The 18,656-nt window shown below is 37.7% G+C and overlaps 1 protein-coding gene across 6 annotated transcripts in view; it reads left to right on the top strand.

The window, feature by feature from the left end:
* The window catches only part of PDE8B (phosphodiesterase 8B), a 343,581-nt gene that overhangs the window by 207,652 nt on the left and 117,273 nt on the right, over positions 1–18,656 (top strand). For all 6 annotated transcript variants that reach the window (XM_044003545.1, XM_044003530.1, XM_044003528.1 and 3 more), the window contains 4 exons: positions 875–1,065; positions 5,985–6,044; positions 9,450–9,507; positions 17,301–17,389. In XM_044003545.1, coding sequence (XP_043859480.1) covers positions 875–1,065; positions 5,985–6,044; positions 9,450–9,507; positions 17,301–17,389 — 398 coding nt within the window. The remainder of the gene's footprint in view (positions 1–874; positions 1,066–5,984; positions 6,045–9,449; positions 9,508–17,300; positions 17,390–18,656) is intronic.

Below are 18,656 nucleotides of genomic sequence, written 5' to 3'. Positions count from 1 at the left end.
TTTCTATTGTCTTCATACTTCCTACCCCTTACTTCATCTTCAGTATCCCTACAAATGACAAGAATCCCAGCTTAGAAGATTTCCTGGATCCACCCACTTTGTCTCAGGTTTAAGACTCTCCTGATATCCCACCCATCTGTCAACTAGTGTACAACTTTTCAGTATCAACTTGTTACATAATAGTCTTTGCAAGTTTCAAAGCAACTCCTACAGGCATTCTGTTCTTATAACTACTTAAGACATACATTCTGATATTGAAATACAAATAGTTCAGAACTGGTGAGGAAGGGGAGTTTTTTCCAATGTGATTCTACTGTATAAATGGCCTACTATTAGCTAGGATTATTTTTTAACCTGATTTTTTTCCATCCCTATCCCTCTTCTGCCCACTACTCATTCCCAACCCCCAGTAGATAGAACCAAGACATTACTTTGTGTGATGAGGTTTTAATGTGTGAAATGAATTGTTACCGCTTCTGAATGTCAAATTTTATAAAAACACTAAAAGGAACAATGAAAATGTTAAAGTTTGCTTCTAAATCTACTTAATTTTGCATAGGTGGCTAGCCTTTTTAACAGATAAGATGCATTTGGGAATTGAACAAGTAAGAAATCCCAATACTATAGCCATTCTTTATGTAGTTATGCATAGGAAGAATGAGAGGCAGAATTGGAAGTGTGTCACTTAATATAGGAAAATGATAGCAGATGCACACAGATAAGGTTTCTTGTCAATTTAGCATTTTAAGTCCTCCTCAAACAAGCTAATTAGGAAAAATGTTTTAAAATACTTGAGTCTATGGTTTTAAAGCCTTCTCTAAGCATAATCATCTTGTACATTTACTCTGGGAATGACATTTTCCTTATATTTCAGGTTTTGCTGATTTTTGCAAAGGAAGACAGTCAAAGTGATGGATTCTGGTGGGCCTGTGATAGAGCTGGCTACAGATGTAATATTGCTCGAACTCCAGAATCTGCCCTTGAATGCTTTTTAGATAAGCACCATGAAATCATTGTCATCGACCACAGACAAGACCAACACTTTGATGCGGAAGCTGTCTGCAGGTAATTTGTCAGTTTCACATACCCAATGAATGTTGGCATTTAACAGCTTAATATGATTCTTCTTGTGCTTTAATTGGATTCATCCCCAAATACTCTTAAATGGTTTGTTTATTATGACAGATTCCCATTAGGATAGCTATAGTGCCTCTTACAAACTTGACATATCTTTGTCCGCTTCTAAAATTTAAATAATGCTGAGATGGCAGGTTCCAAGTGATAACAGACTGCCACTCTAAGTGTAATGTAGCCAAACTAGATTAAAATGTAAATGGGAAATGTTTTACAAAATAAGTAAAAATACTGTAGAACATAGATAATGTTCATATGTGATTTTCTAAGTCAATATGCAGGGATTCTTATGTACAGTGTAGTGGCCCCATTTCTATTTAAACTTGACCCCACTACCCCGGAGCATTCTGTGACTCCACAGAATCATTTGCCACATTTCAAGGAAGGTATTAACATCCACAAAATTCTTACTCTTTGGGTAAGGTTAAGATTCAAATTAGATATTTTTCTTCATTGCTCCCTCACCAATTAAATTAAATTAAAGAAGGATCAGAACAGTTAGAAATGCTATTTTCAAACTTGCCTGCTATAGATGGGTCCCATCATAGAGCAGGTTTGATATTAAATGAGCAAAAACCAATCCTACCTCTTCTCTTCCAGGTTCCCAATGGTTTTACTTTCGTATATTCGAAAGTATTAGAACTCAATGGAAAACAGTTACTCCTGTTTATAAACAGGTGCCTAGGAGGGGTACTAGTTCAATCTGGATCTGGGATGGTTGGGAGGTAGAAATGAACAATTCACTAATGAAGTTAGAGACCAGCACCAACTCTATCTCAGGAGTCAATTCTGCTGCCAGAAATTTTCACAGAATTAAGCAGGTAAAGTCAAAGGCAGGAACATTACCAGTTGGGGTCTTTAAAGACCGTGATGAGGAATTCACAAATGAAACAAAATCACTACAAAATTGTGCCTCTGTTCTTTTGTTCGAGCCCCCTAACTCTTAGATAAGGTCCTTTTATAAAGCAAACTGGAAAAATATTTCAAATAATATGATCATTTCTCCTCTTAATCCAATTCCCCGTGTACTTTAGGAATATACCTGTACAATATTTGCGTGAAATTCTTTTCAGTTTCAATGCACACTATTCTTTTTTCAAGTTTCTGAAAGTAATATGAACATACCTTCAACTAAACATATTAATTTTTTCTAGTCCTTCATTTATTACATGGATTTATAAAGATTTTTTTTGCATTTCAGTCCATAGTTAGATGGTGCTAGGTCTAACAGTCACAAAAATGAACAGGAAGAGACTAGAATATTGGAGCAAGTTCTTTATTTTACAGACAAGTTTTGTGTTGTTCCTTGAATGTCAGGATGTCAGGTTCCTTGAATGTCATATGAGAAAGATGAGTCTATATTAGTAGAATTGAAGATGAGAAGGAAACTATAAAGCTCAGAATTTCCAAATGTCTACTCTAGGGTATGGACAAGATTGCAGGGTGGATGTCTCAGTAGAGTGTTTGCTCCTAGTGAATTCTCTCATTAGGAGAGATTTCATTTTAATTCCAAGAAATATCTGAACATGCTCAACAAAGACAAATAAGTAAATCCACATTAGTAGAGTCAGATTCATGGGGAGATCAAATAGGAAGTTTACTAGGTGATGTTGAGAGACAACACAAAACCCTCACCTACCCTTCCCCCCACAGTTCTTCTCCATTGGCCTATGACAGGTTCCTAGAATTCCCACCATTAGAGTAACACATTTCTGTAAAGGTATTGTCCCCCATTTAATGCATTCCTTACCCATTAGTACTCATCTAACACAATGGGCAGCTAGGTGGCACAATGGATGGAGCACTGGACTTGGAACCAAGAAGACTCATCTTCCTGAATTCAGATAGGGTCTTAGATATTTACTAGCTGTGTGACCCTGGGCAAGTCACTTAACCCTGTCTCCCTCAGTTCTTCATCTGTCAAATGAGCTGGAGAAGGAAATAACAAACCATTCCAGTATCTTTGCCAAGAAAACCCCAAATTGGGTCATGAGGAGTCAGACATGACTGAACAAAATAATGACCAAGATTTTTAGATTATCCAGCTGCTCCTTCTCCCCATGCCTTATATACCTTCCCTACCCTCCACCTTTGCCAGCAAAGAGCAGGGTCCCCAGAGAATAGAACATGGTACATGTAATATTTCCTGAGAGAAAAGAAATATATCATATCATATCATATCACACCATACCACATCACATCATTATGTTTAAATATATATATATATATAATTTATTATATGATGTGTGATAATATATATTTGGGTCTGCCTAGAGAAGGCAAATACCTCTGGGTGCTAAGAATTGGCTAAGAGTGTAAGGGACAGGTCATTGCTTGTGAAAGATACAGCTGTCACTGATCCTGCAACTCATATTCTTTACCACTAAACCTTTTGGCAGTCATTGCACTGAAGATCTTAGCATGGCTTTGTACACAGGACACAGAGGAACATCAGTAGAGATCCATATAGAACAAAACACCAACAGAGACATACAAGGAAAACTAAGCAGTAACACCTGATCCCTACACCCTTCTGCTCTGCCAACATCTCACTATCTCACTATGTTTAAACAATCTGTACCATGAGTAGAAGATTCCTTAGAAACACTAACCAAGAGCTCTTCTCTTTTTTCTGCTTATTATAAGTAACTTTACAGAGCATGGCAGAGAAAAGATCAACAACTGCTGCCTTCTTGCCCCCACAATTCACTGTCCTGACTTTATTACTTATAGTAGCAGCAGGCAGCCATGTGGCAACATTAGTACAATGAGAGGGAGGAAACCAAAATGGCAGCTAGGGTAGAGAGGGGAACCACAAGAGCCAAAGGCAAACCTTGCTATCTTAAAAATTTTACCCAGATTGGCCTTAAATTTCAGCTCAATACCATGAATCAGACTTTCTTAGCTCTAATCTAGGCATGTATATATGATTAAATTATCACTGACAGCAAGTGGGTGAAAAACCTGAATGTTCTCAAAGATAACTAGTAACCAAAACTTATTGTGTGACATGGGAGACAGTGGCAAAGAACCACCCAATAGGATGTGCCCACATCAAAGAAGGCACTGTGCTCTATGAGCAAAGCAGAATTGCAGTAGCCTAAAAGAAACATGAAGGGGCAGCTACGTGGTGCAGTGGATAAAGCACCAGCCCTGGATTCAGGAGGACCTGAGTTCAAATCCCGCCTCAGACACTTGACACTTACTAGCTGTGTGACCCTGGGCAAGTCGCTTAACCCTCATTGCCCTGCAAAAACAACAACCACCAAAAAAAGAAACATGAGATGTGCAAATTTAAGGATATTTCCATTCCAAATGTTCATACGGGCTTTTTGTGCCCAATCTCTAATAGAGCCTTCAGAGTTCATATTGGTCTGATCAGCCACAGTCAGACACAATGTACCTTGACCTCAATGTAGTGATGTCGTTTTGGTCCTCTTTTAGAACAAAGGGCAATAAATAACCAACCAAAACATATTATAATAGGTAGAAACAACTGCATCTGGGCTAAGATTCAAAATTCTAGATGGCTTCTGAGTCATACCCATAGATTGCACAATCAATCAATCAATCAACAAATATTTATTTTGAGTACCTACTTTGTGTTAGGCCCTGTGCTAAGCACTATGGATAGTAAGACAAAAGAAAAACAATCTCTGCCCTCAAAGAGATTATATTCTATAAGGGAAAACAACATGTACATCTGTAGTTATATACAACACATATACAAAGCAGACAAAGTAATCCTAGATAGGAAGAAAAATCGGATATTAGATTAGCTCCTAGGAAGATGAATAAACTCCAAATGAGCACTTGGCTTAGAGTCAAGAAGACCTGACTTTAAATACTACCTCAGACACTAGCTGTAGGAGCCTGGCCAAATTGCTTAGTCTCTCCCAGCCTCAGTTTCTTCATCTGTAAAATGAGATTAAAACTCACTGACTTCTAAGATCCCTTCCATATCCACATTCATCGTCCTATGAGATCCCTAAATTACTGAAATCACAAATCCAGTTTTTGTCCCTATCTCTATTTAGATATAACATTTTTTTTTGTTTAAGTGGAAAATTTTGCATATTTATATGTAAGAAATATTCTAAGCCCACTGATATTAGGCAGCTTTTGTTATTCACTGAATCCACTGCAACAAAAGTTTTTAAATGAATACTTGAATTTTATTATAAAAAGGATATGAGGGGGCAGCTAGATGGCGCAGTGGATAGAGCACTGGCTCTGGAGTCAGGAGTACCTGAGTTCAAATCCGGCCTCAGACACTTAACACTTACTAGCTGTGTGACCCTGGGCAAGTCACTTAACCCCAATTGCCTCACTTTAAAAAAAAAAAGGATATGAGTTGTATTTTGTATCTCCAGCTGCTAAAGAACATCTTAATTTTTATTTTAAAGTCATCTTTCTGAACTACTACTATCTTAAAATGAAAAAATTCCAACATGATAAAATCACCAAGAATATACAAATAACTAGAGGATTGTGGTGTTGCCATTATTTTTCCAAAATGGAAATTGAACCAGAAAACATGGAATTTCAATGGAATTTGCCAAGTTTTGAAGTGGAAAATTGGCAGCTCTGACCTACTGGAAAATTGCCGGGAGAATGCATTGAATCCCTCTGAATTGAGTAAAAAACAACAACAAAGTGAGTTTTTGCTCCAGGATACAAGGGCATCTTACTTTGCTCTTCTCCACAGCTCTCCATGCCATCCTTTATAGAAACTCATTTGCTGATTAAATGATTCTGTGTTATTTAAAGTATTAAGAAATGCCATATGGGACTAACTTGGCAAAGCAAAGACAATGAATGTTGTTGAACTTTGTGTCTTCTCGTTTCAGATCAATTCGAGCTACGAATCCATCAGAACACACGGTTATACTTGCAGTTGTTTCACATATGTAAGTTTTTTAATATTATTTCCCCCAGCTGGAAGGTAGTTGCATTTCATTCTGAGACATTTGTTTTATGTGTCTCCAATTCAAAATCCAGCAAAACAATAAGGATTTCCTTTGACTTTGCTCAAGCCAACTCAGAAAGAAGGCTAAGAGTCGAGGTTGTCATTTGTTATGCAATTTCTGGAAGGATTTTTTTTCTTTGTAGATTTTAAACCTTTATCTTGTCTAATTGATTTTAGCAGTAGTTAATGATACCATTATGCAATCTTTTTTTAAACCCCAAAGAATTGGAAAGGTCATCATATGTTAGGAATGAATAAAAAACCAAGGAGGAACTTCCGAGAGAGTTTTATTCCAAATTATTCTTTCTTATTATTAAAAAAAAAACAAATGGAAAATGCTTGGCTTTTCCATTTAAGAAGAAACAAAGTGTAGCATGAGAACAATACTCTGTATTCATTGGGAAGAAAAAAGGATTGCCTAGCTTCTGGCCAGACCCTTAAAACAAGAAGCACTAGGGGAAGGGACAGAGTGGGGCAGAGCCTCAGCAATCATCATGTCCAATCCCTTTGGTTTACAAATGAAGAAGATGGGAACAAAGAGGTTAAGTGGCTTACCCAAAGTAACATAGCTAGTTAATGGCAGAATTAGAACAAGGAACTGAGGTCTTGATATTCAAAGAAAAGGAAGGGAGACCACTAGATGAATAAAGGAGTTTGGAAAATATTCCTAGCAAGTTGGGTCTCTACTAAGTAATCAGTAAACTGATTTATAAACAATTACTTATACAAAGAAAGATGATTTGAACTTCACATGTGTCACCATTTGAACTTAGTCCCATCAATTTATAAACATTAGGGACACTCAGAGTTCTGATATAGCAGGGATTTTATTTTCTTCCTATTTTTTGCCATTGGCCATTATTAATATCAATAAATAGAAAGGATGACTGGGAGTCTAAGACCTGTTGGTAATTGAACATATAATACTGATGATCACAACTTCTGGCATGAAGGACTTTACAGTCTAGGAGGTAGGTCAAGATGGGTGATATTCTTCTCATGATGTGGAGAGCCCTAGGAAAGACTGATTTTTGTCACGTGTATGTGGGGAGAGAGTGTGATGTCATGTAAAAAGCTTTTGATTTGAATACCCGAAACCTGAATTTGAATTCTGCTTTTCCCACTTACTCATTTTGTGACTTTAGGCAAATCATGTAGATATTGTAGACAGATTTCTTATCTATAAAATGAGATAGTTTGACTAAATAAATGATCTCTAAGGTCATTTTCCAACTTGAAAGTCCAAGTATCTAACTGTGTTTTAGTCCAAAGGTGGATTGATAGAATATGGAGTTCTAATGATAGAATTTATCCTTCCACCAATATATCTTTGTCTGCTATGCCCTGAAATCCTTTCCTCCAAAGCTTCTCCCCCCAAGTCAATTCCAGATTGCTTTTTATTATAGAAATGAATAGAAAAGTTGCTTTTCTTATGCCACCATCCCTCATACTCCCTTGAGCACTGTTGGTTAATAGAATCCCTAAAATCTTTTTTTTTTTTTTTTGGTGGTAATGAGGGATGGCAGCCTAAGGTTATATCTTCTTTCTAATCCTTTTTCTTGCATTTTTTCCTCTGGAGATCCTGAGATGTTGACAGTATGTTAATGTCTTAAAAATAAAGACAAAAAACTTTACCTAGTCCACATGCCTTCTTTTCTAAACTGGGTTATTTCCACCCACCCCTTCCACCTTCTCCCCCAACTGATTTGTCATTAGAAGTAACCTTTACAACAAAACATATATTCCTTTTTTTTGCTTGGCATAAATTAGACTTGACCCTGGGTAAGCAGTTGTTTCCAAGGCTGATGTCTTATTCAGGGGAAGGATATTTTCCCCTGAGTTGCTGACAGAAGAAGAAGAAAAAAGGTTTCCTCTTAGGCCCCGAATTTAGCTGCAGATATCATTAGACTCACAGGGTAACCCCAAAAGTCTTAGTTCAATTTTGAGCCTCACTAAGACATTTGAGACACTCTGTAGTAGATAAAATGTTAATATCAAAGTAAAACATCAGGCAATGAAATGGTTCTTTTAGATTTTCATGTCTTTATCCATTTGTTCAGTTTTATTTAGTTTCCTTTCAATGTTCTAGTGGTTTTTTACCCCCTTGATATAGGATGTCTCTGTAATATCCTTTCTCTCTCTCTTAATAGAGACAGCCCTACCTCCTTGGGTCAAGACTGTTGATGAGATGTAGCTGCTGCCATTGTCCTTCCTCAAACATTGGTTGCAAGGCCAGCCTTCATTATCAGATGTTTGCAGGGTCTTTAATGTAGTTTGAGTCTAGGGACACTTCCTATTGAAAACTATTTTTGCCTTATGAACTCTAATGTTTTTTTTTCCTCTTGCCTTTCCCTTCTAAGCCTATTCATTTCATAGGCCTACATTCACAAGTCAGCTTCTTCCATAGTTAGCTTTTGGGTTGTGTCATCTGTAAAATATGAACTCTTCAGTTGCTGCCCCATTGTTCAAGAGAGTTTGCAAGGGAAAGTGAAGATGACAGATTCACAGATAGCTGTTTAGTGGCATCAGGTGTTAACTGCAGACCTTATGAGTGGAAATAAGCTTCACACCCTGTAGCATAGACCTTCGTGCTGTTGTATCTTAGAGCTAGGAAAGGCCTTATAAATAATCTAGTCGAAACCATTGATTTTACAAATGAGAAAACTGAGGCCCAGTGAGGTGAAGGGATCACTCTTAGTATTCCAAATCTGTGACATTTGTAAGAAGCAAGTCAGAGCCACATAGCTCTGAGTAGGTGCTCAATGGTTGTGTGACCTCTTTGAAACAACCACTGCATGGTGTGATGAACACTTGGATTATGAGGTCCTAACATTGGAGCTGGAAGGAACCTTCGAGGTCATTTAATCAGGTGACTTGGATTTATATCCCAGCTCCCTTCCTCACTACCTGTGTGATATTGGGAAAGTCACTCCTCCTCTCTGCACTTCAGTTTCCCAGTTGGTAAAATGAGGAGGAGGTTGGATTAGAAGATTGCTTGAGTATTTTCTAGCGCTAAATCTTATGGCTGACTTTGTGCTGATTTTTGTTTATGTGGGGTTTTCCCCCATTTTTTGCTTTTCATTTGTTTAATTTTGCATCTGAAAAGATAATGCAAAGCACGAAGAGTCAGGAACTCTTCACCCCCAGGAGTATCCTCGGCTGTATATGCAATTTGTATACACCTGTCAGCAAGTGCCACCCATTAAGAGAAATTAGAAAGGAGCCTTCCGTTTGGGCCATTGTTGGAGCTAAATCTATGTTTGCCTCATTGCTCTCTTTCCATGTTTCAGTGTGAGGAATCCTGGTTTGTATCTGCTGAGTGACCACATTTTCTGCTTTGCTGCAGATCGGGTGAACGTGAAGAAACATCAGTCCTTCCTCTTCTCCATGCAGGCTTCAATAGGGTATGTAGAACCTTTCTCCTCCTGCTGATACTTTCCCCTAAAAAACATCTTTAATTACAAACAAGTCAAGGTTGAGGGACTCAACCCCTTGCACTGTCATATGTGCCAGATGAGCAATAATAAGAGTTTCATGGCATAATTATATCCCCAATGCTTAGCATAGTGCCTGGTACAAAGCAGGCACTTCAGAATAAATTAATACAAATAAGTACTTGATAATAATTAACATAAGAATTAATAATAATAATATATTTATATTATTGTGATCTATTATATATTGTTGTGATCTATTATTGTGATCTATCAAAATAATTAATTAATGATTAAGGAAAAAACTGGCAATAGCTAACTTAACTGACAATAACTCCAAATGTTTGGTCAGTACTTAGGCGCTTCAAATTATGAGGGGGAAAGGCAAAACGTGGCCAACTGTTTGGAATTATTGTACCCTGAGACTATTGTTATCATATATCTGTACCATATCAGAGCGCTAGAGGTTGAGTCCCTCAAAAACACATATTCAGTTACCTTATTGCAAAGCTTTATGGCCCTTAAATACTAATGGTTAGACTACCGTAAGAGCAGATTATGTATGTATATGTATTTCACGTATGTATGTATGTGGTTTTGTCTCTATATCCAGCTGGGGTTTCCATCCTTATCAGTGCCCTAACCATGATGCAGCTGATGTCAATGAAATTATCCTGAAGAAATGTGGTTTCAGAGCTCTAAGTTCTATCACTCATTTATTCAACAAGCTAGCCATATTTTTTGTTTTAAGTTTCCTTTTTTAAAATATATTTTATTTATATTATTAGATATTTCCCAATTACATATAAAATATTTGTAACATTCACTGTTAAAATTTTTGAGTTCCAAATTCTCTCCCACCCTTCCCTCACCCCATAAAAGGCAAGAAATATAGCAATTATACACGTGAAGTCATGCAAAACATATTTCTATATTAACCATGTTGCAAAATAAAACACATAGGGGGAAGCTAGATGGCGTAGTGGATAAAGCACTGGCCCTGGATTCAGGAAGACCTGAGTTCAAATTTCAACTCAGACACTTGACACTTACTAGCTGTGTGACCCTGGGCAAGTCACTTAATCTCTGTTGCCCCGCCCCGCCCCCCAATACACACATATAAAAAAAGAAAAATAAAGTTTACAAAGTATGCTTAAAGTACATTCAGAGTTCCTCAGTTCTCCCTCTGGAGGTGGAAAGCAGTTTTCATCATGGAACCTTCGGAATTGTCTTGGATCATTGTCTTGATCAGAGTAGCTACACTTTTCACAATTAGTCATCTTTACAATATTTTTGTCACTGTGTACCATGTTATCCTGGTTCTGCCCACTTCACTTTGCATCATTTTATATGTCTTCCCAGGTTCTTCTGCTTGTCATTTCTTATAGCACAATAGTATTCCATCACAATCATATACCTCAATTTATTCAGCCATTCTCCAGTTGGTGGGCATTTCCTCAACTTCCAATATTTTGCCACCAAAAAAAGAGCTTCTATAAATATTTTTGTAGAAACAGAGCCTTTTCCCCTATTTTAAGCAAGCATTTTTTTAAAAAGTTGTATGGAAAACTGTGCTAGGCAGTGTTGTGGGATGGAAAAAGACAAGGATAAATAGAGCATAGTTCCTATCTTCAAGGAGCCAACAAACTTCTTTAGGTGTTTGCTACATTAATTTGTCTACTAAAGTGATATAAAGACTTTCAAGAAGTACAGAAGTGATGTTGTAAGGATCTATTCTTGGAGGCTGACAGAGCTCGAGGACCAGAGTGTATAGAAGAAGTTGAAAGGACAGTGGGAAAGAAAGAGAAAAAGTAATTGAAAAGTCAAATCAAGAAATATCAGTCTTAAGAAAAGAGATTTTTTTTTATGTTTTAATGCATTAGAAGGATACAAATCAACAAAGTTGATCCAGATGAGACTCAGTTTTAGCACACTCCTTAAATTCATGACAATTACCAGTCTAGCTGTTGATGTGTTACCTGATTCAGACCATCAGCAAAACCTGTCTGCATACCAAAAACGTGCTTTTCATCTTTAACTTGGTGGGAAACGGTTTCAAGTACCAGAACTGGGTTTTCTAGCTGGCCTAAGATTGATTACCCCAACTCAATTTATCAGATACTAAATAACTGTGCAGCCTCTATTGATCAAAGTCTTTTGTGGCCTTTTGGAATGAGTGGATTGAGTCCGGTAGATAGCATACTGCATGGTAATATATGAGACCTTCAAAGAACGGTCCTGTGACCATTTTTCTTTAGACTTTTGTAGCCTTGCTACTCCGGGCTAGGTCTGTTTTGCCCGGAGAGGGGATTTGGGGAGTGGGAGGTGGAAGAGTTTTAAGAGTCTTTTTCTGGCTTTATATCATAGAGAAAGAGAAACTACATTTTGGGATGAGGTTATTTCTGTGCTTGGGGAAGGCTTCAGGGAAGAAAAGAACAATGCTAAATAAAATATTCAAGATAATATGTTCCACATTGTGGAATTGCTGCTAATTAGCTCTATCCTTTCCTCTCTGAGCACTTTCCTTTTGTCTCTTGTCCATTGCTCTAAAGGAGGGCATTCAGTACTGGTACACTTGTATGCTGTACCTTAGTGAGATTACAAGGACATGTTTTGGGCTTATGCAACAGAAACACCTTTAAAAGCAGGATTGGTAAAGAAAGAATCAGTGGAGCTAGGACTCATTTTCTTTAACCTACTTTTGGGGAAATGACAAGTCATCATCACCTTTCATGATTCCTTGTTCTCATCCTCAGAAAATAATTTCTCTGATTCCTTTTCCCCCATCTTTCCCCCAACCCACAATTATCCTTTATGGTATCTGTCAAACTCCTCTCAGCAATGAGCAGTGCAAGATTTCCTTCTTATCCTGAACATTGAGTGGAGAATAAAATAACAACGATATGGATTGTGTTCCTTAGAGTCAGCTTAGGTTCTGGGAGTGTCTTTATGTTACTTACGTCGGCTCATATTTCTTATTATGACCATTCTTGGTCATTGTCATTTTCAAGGCCAGACTCTCATTCAGTGAATGTGCCTCTAATTAGCACAGAAAGAATAGATTGAAGCATACCTTTCCTTGCCTAAGTGACAGAAGCTTCTAGATCTACTCAAAAAGGAAAAGGAGACAGACCAAACCTCATGGTCTGAACTTCTTTGGGAATAGAAGTTATAAAAAAATGGAATTTAGAGAACAATACTGCTGAGAGGCAGGGGTACAGGGGTAGGGAGCTGGCTTTGGAGTAAGAAAGACCTGCGTTCAGGTCCCCCCCTTTGACACTAGCTGTGTGGCCTTGTGCAAGTCTCTTAATTCTTTCAGTAAATGGTAATTACTGGTAATTCTTTCAGGCTATAAATTTCAGAGAAGGGACTGATTGGCAGGAGTAGAAGGGGTTTCCTCAGTAGAAGTTCCTTATTCCAATTGAATCACACATTTGTTCCCCCTACAAAGAAAAAGTACATCACTTTGTTTCATTCTAATATTTTTGATATATTTAAACCCCATTGAAATATTTTATGTCTTAGGCATATATGGCAAAATGATCATCCATATGAAGAATATTAACCTTCCAATATCACTTGGTATCATTTAGTGCCAGATTGGAAAGTATCCCTAGGCCAGGGGTGGTGACTCGTGCCTATCATCCTTGCTACTGGAGAAGACCAAGGCTGGTGGACTGTTGTCTTTGGGAGTTCTGAGATCTGGGGGTGCTAAAACTGATCAACTCTTTTTGCAAAGACCAGCTTTAATATAGGGATCTCATGGGAGGAGAGGGACACTAGGCTGCCCCCCAGGAAGGATAAGCCAACTCAGATCAGAAAAAAGAAACAGATTGAAACCTCCATACTGATCAGCCTTGGGATCAGGCCCATTGATGGCTGGGCAAGGTCCTGGGCAAGACTGGGAGACTCCATCTTCTCCTCTCTTTCCCTCCCCCCAAAAGTTCCACTTATTAAATTCATTCATTTGCCTTTATAGAGTTAACATACTTATGGGGGCTGAGGGATTATTTCACTCTTTGCCTGAAGTTACTATGAGATTAATTAGGACCCTCCATCGTTGACCCCCAAACATGGAGGCCTACTTTCCTTTTTTGTACAAAATTATTTAGCTGGCAACAATTCACCCCTACATCCTTCCAACTATGCCTGTTATTCTTGTTTTCCCCAGTTGCCATGAGAGTGTTTCACATCTCTGAGTTGTTTTGATTGTATTGAATTATTTGCTGAAATACGGCCCTATGTGGCTGGCTGTTTGGCCTAGTGAGACAAAAGTCTATGGTCCTTGATTTGAGATCCAGGAACAAGCTGTACCATTGAGGATTCCAACATAGCTCTCATCAAAGTCCTTGGTACTCTTCATAAGTGGCTTTAATGCAGGAGAGAGACTCAGAGAACTTTGTACTAATTGACCTCTAGGAGCCATGAATGAACCTGCTCTTTCCATCTGAAACGTTGTGTCCCTCTTTTTGTTTAGTTGCAAATCTTACTAATACATTCACCCTACCCTACCCCATCTCCAAAGATTCAGGTGGTAGAATAAAGAACTCTGTCCTTATTTGGTGAGGATCCTATAAGGATATCATATGTTTATTTTAGCTTCTGATCTATAATATCAGATGATCCAAATCCCTACTGTCCTCTTCTCACCCTACCCCTGCCCTCTCTGATTCCCCACCAAGAGCAGTGGGCTATAACAGAAAGATAAACCAAATCAGGATAACATGAAAGGAGAAAGAAGTATTCATTTGGGACATGTGTGTGGGTGTATATGTATTCGATACTGTGAGTAATTTTATGTCTAATTGATTTGATGAAATTTTGAGAAACATAATTCTCATGGGTCTGGTATCCTCTGTGTCTTTCCAGTGAACTATCTAAATGGTATAGGTTTGGATAGATAATGATACAGAGAATTTACAAGAATTCACAGCCTGGTATTGTGAAAAGAACATTGACTCGAGCCAAAGAAACTGGTTTCACATTTTACCCCCCAAAGCATGTTTCTTTCAACAAGTCACTTATCCTCTCTGGGCCTCCGTTTCCTTATCTGAAAAATGAATGTATTAGTTAAGATGGCTTCTACTATCCACTCTAGCTCATGATCTATAACCTATAAAGTTTCATAAAATGAGACTCTGGCTCTGTAGGCTCTTCCATACCAGTTGCTTTGCTATAATTAGACAAACCTAGAGGATTTTAGATAACAGATATTTTCTTAGCTCAAATCAAAAAGTAACACAAGGTTTCGTTCTTGTGTCTTTGACAAAGATGATTTCCATAATTGTCCTGAAATTTCTCTTTTAATCAGTATTATTTCTGCATTATTTTGCCATGTTCATGCAAGAGAAATATTAACCTTCCTATGTGTTTCATGCTAAATCAATGCTCTGTGAATATGAAAGGGTGCTCATAGACAAATTCCTGAGCCTAAAGTTCAAGATCTTCCACAGCATCAGTCAATCAATAAATCAGCATTTATTAAATGCCTGTTATGTGACAGTGCAGCTAGGTGGTGCAATGGTTAGATGGCTGGACCTAGAATAAGGAAGATTCCTTTTCTTGGGCTCAAATCTGGCCTTAGACAATAGCTGTGTGATTCTGGACAAGTCATTTAACCCTGTTTGCCTCAGTTTCCTCGTTTGTAAAATGAGCTGGAGAAGAAAATGCTGAACCATTTCAGTTTCTTTGCCAAGAAAACCCCAAATGAGGTCACAAAGCGTCAGACACTACTGAAAAATGACCGAACAACAACAACACGTTGGACCCTGGGCTATGTGCCGGATAATCCAAATTCCTTGACATTATGTACTTTTCCCAATCTAATTCCACATCAAAAGTTCAGCCTTAATACACACTGCTCCCCTTTAGGTGTATGAAATTTAAACCAAACTCTCCTCTTTTATTTAGTCTCTTTAAATTGCTTATATATGCCCTTTTCCTACATTCAGTTGTATAGAGTTGTTTTTTATTCATACCTTACCTTTCTTACCATACTCTAAACTCCTTGAAGGCAGATACCATTAACTTAGTCATTTTTGTAACCCCCTATAGGTCACACACTTTATAAATGTTTATTGAATTTGTCATCAGCTATACAGATCAACTGTCTGCAGTACAATCATGGAGTCTTCCAACTATGGAAGTAATTACCTTGTGTTTTATTGAGAAAAGAATATGTCTGCCTTGAGTTGTTGGAACACTTGCATATCTGAGTGACTTTTGAGTGTTCATTATTATAATTTATATAACATTTAATCTCTGTGTATGTTTTATCTATCTACCCACCCCACCCTGCCCTCCCACCCCCGGTAGATGATAAACTCCTTGAGTTTACCATATCTTAATTTATCTATACAAATCACTCAGTATCTATCATTGTATAATGCAAGTATTCCGTACATTTCTAGTGAATGAACTGATGACTTCCTTAATCCTTTCTATTGTAAATATCTTTCAGAGTTTTGATTGTAAGCATTGAATTTAACTAGCATTTTCATTTTATACATTCTATTATCCATTCATTCATCAAGCATTTGTTTATTAATTGTCTGTTATGTGCTTAGCACTAAGCATTTAAGAGTTTACTCTTTTGGTAGAAATGCAGGACTCAGCAGATAGGGAATATAAGCAAACATGTAATAGTATATCAGATATTTATTTTTTCAACGTTAGATTTTGGAAATATATTGATAAAAAGTCAAGCTAAACATCTGTAAAAGTTAAATAGCTGGGCAGCTAGATGGCCCAATGGATAGAGCACCGGCCCTGGAGTCAGGAGTACCTGAGTTCAAATCCGGCCTCAGACACTTAACACTTAGTAGCTGTGTGACCCTGGGCAAGTCACTTAACCCCAATTGCCTCACTTAAAAAAAAAAAAAGTTAAATAGCCATTAAGGGTGTGCCGCACCCAGCTTGAAACAGCTCCTGATAGTTGGTTGTTAAATTTTCAATGTAAGCATTTACACTATAGAAAACATTACAAGTCATGGCTTGATTTATTGTTTTGTTTATTGTTTAGACTAGCAAAATGAAGAAAATGTTAGTAATCCAGATTAAATTTAAAAACATATCATACATACAGTTGCTCTTTCTGAAGAGTTGGTTGTTAAACATTTACCAGCACATTCCTGATAGACATCCATAGGTGATATTAAAAACTTGCCTGTGGCTTACTGCAGGTGTTAGAAGTGAGGTTTTTCTTAACTCCTTTCATTAAGGGAAGTCCACAATCAACAGCAGCTAGATGGTACAGGAGATAGAGTCCTGGGCTTGGAGTCAGGAAGACTCATCTTCCTGAGTTGAAATCCAGCCTCAGAAACTTACTTGCTGTGTGATCCTGGGCAAGTCACTTCACCCTGTTTGCCTCAATTCCCTCATCTGTAAAATGAGCTGAAGAAGGAAATGGTAAACCACTCCAGTATCTCTGTCAAGAAAACCCCCAATGGGGTGATGAAGAGCTTAACACAACTGAAAAATGACTGAACAACAGTCAACAAAAGGTTGTAACCAACAATCATATTCATCTGATGCCTGCCATGGAGTTTCTAAGACTAAGAAACAGTGCAGAATCTGAGACGATATATTCTAGGTCATGGGGGTCTTTCATTTCATTGCATGTTACTTATTTGGAATAAGGTAGTCAAGATCAAAGTGAGGTTGGAGGGGGGAGGGAACTATTTATTATAATTAGGATTTTCCTCTCTAATGAGTAACTGTACATGTCTCATAGGCTGTCTTTGATTCTTTTTTTTTTTTTCCAGAGATTTATGGAGAATAGCAGTATCACTGCTTGTTACAATGAACTGATTCAAATAGAACACGGAGAAGTTCGATCACAGTTCAAATTACGGTATGTGAAAACATGAGAAAATTAAGATGCAATTTAGCAGTTCTCTAAATGTTTATCAATAAGTACCAGTCTAGGTCATTGGACTGGATGTTCATGGTTATGCATCAAGAATAATGCAAAGGGCAACTAGGTGGTACAGTGAATAAAGCACCAGCCCTGGATTCAGGAGGAACTGAGTTCAAATCTGACCTCAGACACTTGACACTAGCTGTGTGACCCTGGGCAAGTCACTTAACCCTCATTGCCCTGCAAAAAAAATAATGCAAAAAGTCAAACAGGCACACCGGACCAGAAAGTAACTCTCATAGACTGAACTCATGTCCTCTCAACTGGGCTTCCAGAGCCCAGATTGCCCATCCCTTATGATGTAGCCAGAGTAGGAGCCTTTGGAGAGGATGGGATAAGCTTTCAGCTTTTCTGCCTTTCTCAGTACAGACTGCTATTTCAAGCACATTCTTAAAATAATATATGAGGAAAGTATTGCTCAATATTCAGTTGTCAGACTCTGGCTGAAGAATAAGTAGCTCCAGAGGATTACCTTTTATTTATGTGTTCTTGTTTGGACTTATATGAAAGCGCTAGAGGGTAGATATTTGTCATTCTGGCCAAAATTAAGTTGCCATGATAGGGCTTTTCTTCGAAGCAGAAAGAGAATTGGGGATGAGACTTAAGTTCAAGTTGTGCCTCAGACATTAGCTGTGTGACCTTGAGCAAGTCACTTACTCTCTATTGTCCTCAGTTTCTTGACCTGTAAAATGGGGTCAAAATGACTTGCTGTTACTTCATAGAGTTGTTGTGAGGAAAAGTAAATGTAAATTGTTGTCATATGAACCAAATATTTTAAGTAGCAGATTATAAAACTCTTTGGGATAGAGAAAGGATGAAGCATTTTATTCTGCCTCCTAAACTAGTCAGAACTTTGGTTTCTGATACCAAAATCTCTTGGTATATTCATTCCTAAGTAACAAATTGTATCCAATTACAACGCTCTGACCCAAACCATTTGGCACATATTGATCCTCACAACAAGTAGGTATTATGGTTATCCCCTTTTGTAGATGAGGAAATTGAGGCTGAGAGTGATTGTGATTTGAACTCAGGCTCTTCTGACTCCTTCTCCCAGGTCTTTGACAATAATTTGGAATAAAAAATATAGCATTTCATAGCTAAGATGGAAGGGAATACATATGTGTTCCCAAGTTAAAACACAAATCCATTACTCATTTTGTTGTTGGGTCATTTTTCAGTGTTTGTTTTCCAACAGCCT

The sequence above is a fragment of the Dromiciops gliroides genome, chromosome 1 (assembly GCF_019393635.1).
Source record: "Dromiciops gliroides isolate mDroGli1 chromosome 1, mDroGli1.pri, whole genome shotgun sequence".
Classification (NCBI taxonomy): Eukaryota; Metazoa; Chordata; class Mammalia; order Microbiotheria; family Microbiotheriidae; genus Dromiciops; species Dromiciops gliroides.
This window is presented reverse-complemented; position numbering and strand designations above follow the sequence as displayed.